At 41.5% G+C, this 10,305-nt stretch overlaps 1 protein-coding gene across 1 annotated transcript in view; it reads right to left on the minus strand.

Annotated features, from left to right (window-relative positions):
* Window positions 1–9,922, minus strand: part of ITGA11 (integrin subunit alpha 11) — a 218,526-nt gene extending 208,604 nt beyond the window's left edge. The window contains exon 1 of the mRNA XM_074234488.1: window positions 9,764–9,922. Coding sequence (XP_074090589.1) covers window positions 9,764–9,815 — 52 coding nt within the window. The 5' untranslated portion in view covers window positions 9,816–9,922. The remainder of the gene's footprint in view (window positions 1–9,763) is intronic.
* Window positions 9,923–10,305: the final 383 nt, after the last annotated feature.

A 10,305-nucleotide genomic window follows, 5' to 3' on the forward strand; every position in this document is an offset into this window, starting at 1 on the left:
CAATCAGGGTTAAAGTGACTTGTCTAAGGTCAGTAGGTGTCAACTATCTGAGTCTGGATTTGAACTCAGATTCTCCTGACTTCAAGGCTGGAGCTCTATCCAGTACACCATCTAACTGCATTCAGAATGCATGAATGAAGTTTTATTTTAGTACTTTCTATGAGCCATACGATAGGCTGAATGTTGGGTGGTTGTAGGGGGTGATTTAAACATATGTCATAAAACTATTATATTAGAAAACTGCATTCTTTCCATTTCTAACATTCAAATGATATTATGATCCTTTCCAAGAGTAATTGTTTGCCTGAAGCATTTTGATGGGGAGGAATGAAAGGAAAAAAGAAATCCAAGACAGAGGATACAAACTAAGGAAGGCAGGTCTAGTTGAGGATGGGTGACTCATAGTCATTTTGAGGACTGGGCTTTGGGAGAAGGGTATTAACAAGGGGGTAGTAGATCCCAGGAAGTCTCAAACAACTTTATTTCTGGGCAAGAAAAGAGAAGTTATCTATTAAGCTATTTATCAAGGAGTTAGCCATTAGCAACATCTTACAAAGGCAACTTCTCAGATGGAAAGTTACAAACGATGGGCCTGTGGACTATCCCTAAACCCACAGCAGATGTAAGGGAAAACCTTAGCAGCCGGAATATCTTTAGAGAGTTTTTAATTGTACACACTGTTTTGTCTCCTGGCTCCGAAAGAGAACATCTTATGATATACAGGTCATAGTATATAGTTTTATAATCTCTGGCCAGAGTATCTGGGTCCTGGTTTTTGGTTTGTAAGATGACTAATACAAATCTTCCATAGCGTCTTGTCTCACTCCATTCCCCAGTGCACTGGGGATAAACATCTTGACACAAATCCAAATTCCCAATGGTGATGCAGTCTGGGAGTTACCCATGCTCTGCCCTGCCTGCCCCTAACTTCTCAGTAGGCCAAACATCCCCCTTGCAGAGGATACTGTGCCATTGGGCAGGGCTATGGAGTGGGTTACCTGTAAGAGATGAGGAGTAGAATTATTTTTGGATGAAACTTGAATTGTAATGGCTCTTGAGCCATTGGCTAGCAAGAGACAGGATGAGAAGATGATGATACCTAAGCAGTTCAGTAACTAGAGTATTGGCCTGGAACCAGGAGGGCCTGAGTTAAAATATAACCTGAAGCTCTTAGAATTGTGTTTGCCTCAGTTTGTTGAACTGTAAAATGCGAATAATAATAACCCTACATCCCAGGGTTGTTAGAATAAAAATAAGATAATATTTATAAAGTGATTTGCAAACCAAGAAGTACTAAATAAAATTCAGTTTCTAATATTACTAGTAATGATGATGGTGATGATAGTATTAATAATGATAATAATAATAATAATAATAACAACAACAATGGGACCAAACAGGGTTCAGCTTGGACAAAATGATGACGTAGACTCTTTGTGGTGAAAGGGGCCTTAAAGATCCCCACTGTTAAACAAACAACCCCCCTCCAGAGCAACAACAAAAACAGAACCCCCTTCCAACAAACAAACGATAACAACCGCCCAAAAAAGTCCAAGCCAAAAAACTGACTCTGGAATCAGAGGATCAAGATTTGACTCTTACCTCTCTTGCTAACTATACCTGTGACCTTGGGGTCTCAGATTCCTCATCCATAAGATGAGAAGAAAGTATGAATTATTTGTATGGCTTCATAGGGCATTAATTAATTTGCTCATTTATCCAATGACTTTTTCTTAACCCATATCCTTGATCTCTCTCTGAAACTTTAGATTATGCTATTTTTTCTTCTGGACACTTTCCTATCCATTGTCTTCTCTGACATTGCTTTTTCCTGGAACTATTCCTACCCAGTCTTGTTTGCTGAATCCTCATTCATTGCCTCTCTCATAAGTGTGGGAATCTTGTCTGTCTTAGGTTCTCTCCCTTCTCTCTTTACACTCTTTCCTTTGGTGATCTTTGATGGATTTATTATCTTTTCACATGGCTTTCAAATCCATATATCCAGTTCTAATCCCTCTCTCAAATTCTAGTCCCATATCATCAGCTCAATATATCTACGTTTCATTTGAATATGGCATACCCTTCCATAGCTATAACCATATATTAATCAAAAGTTACATACCAGCCAGCCTTAATGACACCAGTAAAATTAAATTTACAACCTTTAGAAAAGAGTTCTGGTTTATTTTTTGCCATAATCTGCACATTTTTACAGAATTATCTGAGATCACAGGTTTTATTACTGACTTCTTTTTCTAATACAGTCTCCCATGAATTAATGATTTTCTCCACTAATATTATCTTATGTATTTTTTCTGTGGTATCTTCCTTGATATATATATATATATATATATATATATATATATATATATATATTTACACACACACACATATATATAGTAACTTTTTTTTACCTTAACCCTTCTATTTTCAATTTATAGCCTTCTTGATCAGATAATTAAATTTCCCTGAGAAGATTTTTTTTACTGATTTTTGTTAAATATGTTCCATTCCTGACCAAGAGCCAATCATTCCTCTATTTTAACTTACAGTCTAGAAATCCATATCCTGTTCTCAGATACCATCTTCCTAAACAGCTGTTTCATTTCCCAGATTGCTTTTCTAGTGCTCTTCAAATCTTCATTTCCTTGAGAGAGAATTCATAATGTGGGAACATTCAAACTTATGTCTCCTGACTCTAGTTCCTGTAGGATTCTTCTCTCCTTCCTCCCACCTTCCTCCCTCCTTCTCTCCCCTTTCCCTCCTTCCTTCCCTCTTTCCAGGCTATTTCCCATTGTGGTAGAAATAACAGTGAATTTGAAGTCAGAAGTTCTGCTTGTGACCTTGAGCAATTCCAGCTACTAATCTTTTGATCTTAACTCCTTACTCTTCTGATTACTCTTCTATAAAATAGATGGAGTGAGTTGGACTAGATAACATCTAAGATACAAACTGTGGTTTGTAATCTAGTCTCTGAAATCTCGGTTCCATCTGCTTAGATGAGATTGGCCAAGTTTCTGGGCAGACAGGAGTTGTCTTCAGCCTTTTTAGACCCAGGTCTCCTTCCATTCATTCTTATCTCTGTCAGGGCACCTGCTGTCTCATCAAAATGAAATTTCATAATCTTTGGACATGGTCAATGAGGGAATTTGTTTTATTTGACTATAAATCATTGTTACAAGGAATTTTTTCTCCCCTTGGGAAATGTGGGAAGAAGAGAAAGTAGGTTTTTGTTCATTGAAAAAAAGTCAAATTAAAATTGAATAAAAGGAAAAATTACTATGTCATTATTTAGTACTGCCAAACCTAGGGAAATTCAGACTTGGGACAATTCTCTGTCTCTGCTTCCTCTATAGCACTACTATAGAAGTAAAATCAGGTTAAATGAACCTCAGCATCAACCTTAAAGAGGAAGAAAGGAAAGGAAGGAAATGTTATTAAGGGGTCACCTTTGCTAAAGGAGATATATGTATATTGTAGGAGAAAGGGACCCTGGCTACCAAGACGTTAAACCTAAATTTGGTGATGTGTGAAGGGGTTAATGTACTGATTGTATGCAAATAAGAACATTAGGGGGTGTGTGTGTGTGTGTATATGTGTGTGTGTGTGTGTGTGTGTGTGTGTGTGTGTGTGTGTGTGTGTGTGTGTGTGTGTGTGTGTCTGATTGTTGTTGTTCTTGAACATTACTCCCCCTAGGCCTCCTCCTTCTCCCAGTTATTAGTCACCTCCTGCCTTAGGAGCAGGCAATGAGCAGAGGAGTTTGGAAAAATGTGGGGACCAAAATTGTATTTGCTTTTGCTAGAGGATATCTTTTATCCTTAGCATTAGCATTCATCACATCTCACTCCTCTTAAACTGATAGGCATCTGTTCCAGGAAAAATCATTTCAAAGAAGAGTTCTGTGGTCAAGTAAGTGTTTTGAGTTCTTGCCACATGAAGATTGTTAAAGGAACTGAGGACTGAGGACTTTGAGTCTGAGAAGAAAAGCCTGAGACATGGGAGATCTTGAATATTTGAAGAGGCATCGGGCCTATTTTGGTTGGCCCAGGAGGGCAGGATGGGGAGTCTTGGGGCAGGAAATGTGAATTTAGGACCTGAGGTATGGAAACACTTCCTCAGGAGTGGAGCTGGCCAACAGGGAAATGAGTTGTCTTAGGAAGCAGTGGGTTTCCCCACACTAAAGGGCTGTGAAAGTTGAGGGATCACTTATAAATGTCTTTTTCAGGCATGGGCTTTGAGTTTCCTTCCAACTCTGAGAATCTGTGATTCTCAGTTTAGGACCCAATAGGGTCCCATTAAGCAGAACCAGTCTTGTTGTGAGGGCGGTTGCCCACTTAATGTGATTTAAGGGGTTCCCTCAGTCTTTCTACTCCTCACCAAAATTCCCTTGAGACAGGCTGAGATGTTTCCATTTACTTGGAGGACACTGTCTGAAATTTATGTATTTAATCTTGGTTAACAAGTTATCTCTTTTAAAATACAAATAATCCCTGAAAAGAGTCTTTGTGATAATTTTTCTGAGTTTGAACATTTTAGGCTGTAATTCCAATGGGACTGGACCAAAACAGAAAAAAAAATCAAAATGCTAAAGACTTTGGTGCCTTGATTAAAAAATGGAATCTCTTCCAGGGGGATAGCCAACTAATTCATTCTCCTAGCTGACTCCCATCTGGTCATTCATCAAAAGCTCTATGTTCAAAGATATTTTTAGCAGCATTTTTTGTCATTGCATAAAAATGAGAAACAACTAAAAGTCTAAGAATTGGGAAATGGCTGAATAAATTGTGGCATGGATAATATTCAATTTAGAGCCAGGAAAACCCTAGAGCCAGGAAGTCCTGGGTTCAAATCCTTTTGCTGACACTTACTAGTCCTATATGTAAACCAGACTACTAAATTGCAGAGTTTACCAAGATAATGAATATTATAATGTAATTCACGTTGGAAAATATGAAGAATATAGAGAAGTCTAGGGAAATGTATTTAAAAATACAAAAAGAAGAAAGCATAGTAAAAAAAACAGAGTAGTTACTGAATGTACCCACATAAAAGTTAGCATTTATATCCAGAAACAGAGATGAATGAACAGAAAGAAAGTTAAAGGGGTCATAGAGAGAGTAGCTGATAATTTTTGTGCTGACATTTGAATCCTTGCTTCTACCACTTATTTATGTGACTTTGGGCCTCCAGGGATCTGTTTCCTCATCTATTAAATTAGGGGTTTGGACGAGATGGATAGATTCCTTCTAGTTTTACATCCATGATATATAATAAAGGATAATAATGAAGAATAAATTATAATAGATTTTATTATAAATATATTTATATAGTACCAACTAAATGCTTTTAGGGATTCTATCTTATTTGGTCCTCAGGACAAGACTGGAAAGTAGATACATTTATTATCCTCATTTTAGAGTTAAAGAAACTGAGGCAAACAGAGCCCCGCAGCTACTAGGTGTCCAAGGCAGGGCTTAAATTGAGCTCTTCCTGGTGGTCTGTGCGCTGTGGTGCCACCTCGTGGCCTGAGGATAATAGATTTAAAGGTGGAAGGAAACTTTTACAGATGAGGAAACTGAGGCCCAGAGAGACCTGTGCCCCAGGTCACAAAGAGATTAAATAGCAGAGATGGAATTTGAACCAAGATTCTCAGACACCAAAGTCAATGTTGTAACACCTTGCTACCTATCAATCATTTACACTTTAGTGTGACTTGTTTTGCTTTCTTCCTAATACCTAGCTTCTGTCAAACTGTGAGAAATGGAATTTTTTAGGGAGAGGTATTATTGGTGGTAGGGATACGGTGGGGGAGGGCAGAACTAGAAGATTCTGTGGGCTTTGGGGGCAGTCATAGAGTAGCATGAGAACCAACTGGGGAGGAAAGTATAAAGGAGGGGATCAGATGGGAGGGAGGTATAAAAAGGGAGATGGGTGGGTGATAAAGACAACCTTTGATGATTTTTTACAATTTTGCAATAGAGCCATGCCACCAAGTGAATAAGAGGAGGAGAAAACTTGAAGTCAGATACAAATAAGATCCTTATTCTGACCATGCATTATGCATTATCCCAGGGATGTCATGGTGTCTACTTGTAAAACTTGTTGAAGAAAATGTAGAAAGATGCTTTGGGAATGATCATAATTTCATAGATTTAGAGTTGGAAAGAATCTTAGAGACTATCTAGTCTACTCCACTCATTTTGTGGTTGTTCAGTCATTTTTAAGTCCTGTCTGATTCTTTAGAGTGTCATTTGGGGTTTTCTTGGCAAAGAGAACTGGAGTGATTTCCCATTTCCTTATCCAGCTCATTTTACAGATAAAGAAACTGAGGCAAATAGGGTGAAGTGACTTGCCCAGATTCACACAGCTAATGAGTGTCTGAGGTCAGATTTGGATTCAAAAGGAAGAGTCTTCATGACTCCAAGCCTGGAGCTCTCTCCTGTGCCATCTAGTTGCTTATACATACATATCTATGTGTGTATATATATATATATATATATATATATATATATATATCTATATATATATATATATATTTATCTCTTTAACTTTTTACTTTACAGATGAGGAAGCTAAGACCAAGAGAAATGAAGTGGCAGAGTCAGAATTTTAACCCAGATTCTTTGACTCCAAATCCAGCATATTTTCCCCTGAAAGGACCTTCCTTTTGCCATTGGTTACTAGTTTGTATTCTACTCTTGAAGGCTACATTAATCAGTTCTCAAAGCAATCTTATTCTTATGAAGTAATGCATTCTGCTTTAAGGGAAAATTAAAGTTAAAACCTATCTATATTTTCAAGTACTGGTGCCATCTCCCTCATGAAGCCTTCCTTGACCAGGCCAGACTTCCCCGAGTCCTTTTGGAAAGTCTTGAACTTACTACAAACTGTCTTGGTTGGTTACTTTTTAAAACGTGTATAACTTCTTTCCCTAATTATACAATAAGGCCCCCAAGAGGGGGTGGAAATTCCCCCAAACTAAGTCATATATATCTATGTATTTCTAGGGCAATCTCCTACAAAGAAAGTATTCACCAATCAATCGTTTGCTGACTGATAGTTAAGAAAGTTCAATATACAAAGTCATTAACTCACTCAGAGTTTCCCTAAAAAAATAGTAGTTGATTACCTCTGTTTAAACACTTCCAGTAACAGAAAGTATACTACCTGTTTTTTCTTTTTGATGCTGATCCGTTTTTCATTGTTAGACCTTGTTAGACATTTCTTCTCTCATTTGAATTGAAATCTACATCTCTAGCTTGCACCATAGGTATTACCATATAGGACATAAAGGGAGAGCCCTGAAGTTAAAGACTACACTTCAGATCCCATCTCTGTAATGTAGTGATTTGGAAACCCTAGGAAAGACAGAACCTCTCAGGCAACTCAATGACTACAAGTTGTGGATTCCTTAGAGGTAGTTTCCAATGAAATCACATGTCCAATTCAAAAAACAAACAACAAAATGAAATCTTCTGCCCATGAATGTTGCTCTCCTCAGGAATACCAGAGAAGAGAGTTAATTCCTTTTCCACATGGCACCATTTCAAATACTTGGAAATAGCAAACTCATTCCCTCAGGTCTTTTCTAGAGGTTAATCACCACCAGTTTTCTTCACATAACATAGTTTTCCAGACACCTCCTCCCCACCTCCATGCACCATAGTCTGTCGGTATCCTCTTAAAGTGTGTTGCCCAGAACTGTAATACAATCCTCTGGTTTACAAAAACATCCCCATCTGCTTTATAAAAAAGATATTTTTAATGGCAAATAAATTTCTAAACATCATCCTCCACACACCTTGTTGAAGTAAAAAAAAAAGAAGAAAGATTTTTGAAAATCCCATTTATACATGACTATTTTCCCCAGGGCCATACAGGGTGTAAGGAAAAGCCCTATTTGTGTGACCATTTCAGGTCTTTTAAGATTATCTGCCCTCGAGTCATTTCTTTAACAACTGCCTTGGATACTTTTGGAAACAGCCAGAAAGGGATCTTAGAGACCATTTGATCCTACAATTCCAGAAGAAGTAAGCCTGAGGAGTCAGAATCCGAACTGAGAATTAGAGCAGCAAGGGACCTTTAAAGTCGTCCGATCTAACTCCCTCGTTTTGCAAACGAGGAAGCTGAGGTCTGGATTGGACCAACATAACACCTCAAAAGTGGCAGAGACGAGATTTGAGCCCAAGCTGGATTCAGGTCTGATATTTTCCCCTTGTATAACACCCCAAAAGTGGCAGAGACGAGATTTGAGCCCAAGTCCTCTGGATTCAGGTCTGATATTTTCCCCTTGTTTCAACTGGGGCCAGGAATTACTGTCCTCTAGCTGAGGCTCCATGGGCTCTGTCTCTTTAGGAGTCAGACACCTCTCTCTTCCCCCTTCCCCTCAAAAAACATAGTTTTCAAATCTCTCTCTCTCTCTCTCTCTCTCTCTCTCTCTCTCTCTCTCTCTCTCTCTCTCTCTCTCCTCTCTCACTGTCTCTCACACACACACACCCTTTCTCTCTGTCTCTCTCTGTCTCTCTCTGTCTCTCTGTCTCTCTCTCTCTCTCTGTCTCTCTCTCTCTCTCTCTCACACACACACACACACACACACACCCCACTTGGCAGCCCACCGCACGCGGCCAGGGTCTGGGCAATGGGCAAGGCGCGTGCCATCCTGGAGTAGTCTGAGTTGAGGGTTCAGCCTCTGGGGGCTCGGCGCAGCACTGAGCGCCCTCTGGGTCGCCTAGAAGCTTGGAGTCTGGCTTTGGGGGCAGCGCTCAACGCAAACCCAAATTTGTCAACGTGTTATATGCCTGCACACATGGTCTGGATTAGACGGAGGAGGGAGCCTCGGTTGCGGCTTCCCTCGGATTATTAAGTAATTGCATAATTCGGAAGGGGGCAAGAGAGAGAGAGAGAGAGAGAGAGAGAGAGAGAGAGAGAGAGAGAGAGAGAGAGAGAGAGAGAGAGAGAGCGCAGAAAGGAAGGTAGAGAGGAGATGCTCCCTTCTCTTCCTGAGTATCCTGTAAGCTTTCCAGTGGTCCCCAAGGAGCCAGATTCAACTAGTGCAGGAGGCAGGGGATTCCGTTACCCGAGAGACCCGCAGCACGGCCCCTCCCCCACTCCGTGCCAGCCAGATTCCGGGGTCTGGCACTGCTAAAGCGGGAGGCTCCTGCAGAGTCCCCGCGCCTCCTGCTCGGCTCGGAGGCCGGGGGTTCATTACGTTGTTCTCCTTAAGCTCGGGACCAAGGTCCAGCCCGCAGTGGCTCTCAGACAGGACTCCAGCAGTCAGAGTTGAGAGTCCTCAGCTCCAGCCTGCCCATCCTTGGGGAAAACCAAGTTCTTCATATACTGCACCAGCTCCCCTCACTTTGGGAGGCTTTGCCACTCACCCCCTCCCGTGATGACTCCCCACTCTCTCCCTTAGCCAGCCTCCTGAGACCAAGAGATGGACCAGTGCCGGCTGCAGGACCTGGCACAAAGGGGTCGGGTTCGCCTCTTCAGCTTTCAAAAGACCAACCCCCCCCCCCCAATCCCAAACCAAACACAAGGCCAGACTCCAAGCAGCCGCTACACCCCCCTTTTTAAAGGCACTTTGATTGATATTAGATTCAGCAGAAATTCCTGGAAGGGCATAGCGCTTTGCAGCACCGCCAGCCTCCCCCAAAGCGCTCGGGGCTCCCGGGCAACCCAGAAATCTTCAGAACCACCCCCCCCCCACCCTGAGGGCAGTGGAGGTGATGGTGGGGGCGCTAGAGACTCGAAGGCGGAGGCTTACCTGGCCAGAGGCTGAGCACCCAGGCAACCAAGAAGCCTCTGGGTAAGGTCATGGCAAGTGCTCCGGGGACTGCTGGGTCCTGTCGCTCAGAGCAGCCGCTGGAGGCAGCGAGCCAGAGGGGCAGCCTGCAGCTCCGAGGAGAAAGTTTTCTCTGCCCCAGCTCCCTGACAGGAGCAGTTCATTGAGAGGAAGTAGGAGGGGTCGAGCAAAGCCGGGAGGAGGGAGCCAGGACACTCCTCCAATTCGGGAATGCTGGCTCTGGTCCGGGTAGCCCAGCCCCTGGCTCATAGCACTCCCCTCTTTTCCTCTCCCCCACCCTCCAGGGCTCATGCACATGCACATGCACATACCCCTTCCCCAAAAAGGGACTTGTAAGATGGACAGGTTTGAAAAATACATTTAATAATCAAATAAGGTCTTATATGTAAATATACAAAGCACTTTGCAAACCATAAAGTTTGCAATAGAACTGCTAGTAATTATCATTATTAATATTCTCATTCTTTTTTTTTCAGGGTAACAGTCAAGTGACTTGCCCAAGG

This window comes from Macrotis lagotis, chromosome 4, assembly GCF_037893015.1.
Source record: "Macrotis lagotis isolate mMagLag1 chromosome 4, bilby.v1.9.chrom.fasta, whole genome shotgun sequence".
Lineage (NCBI taxonomy): Eukaryota > Metazoa > Chordata > Mammalia > Peramelemorphia > Peramelidae > Macrotis > Macrotis lagotis.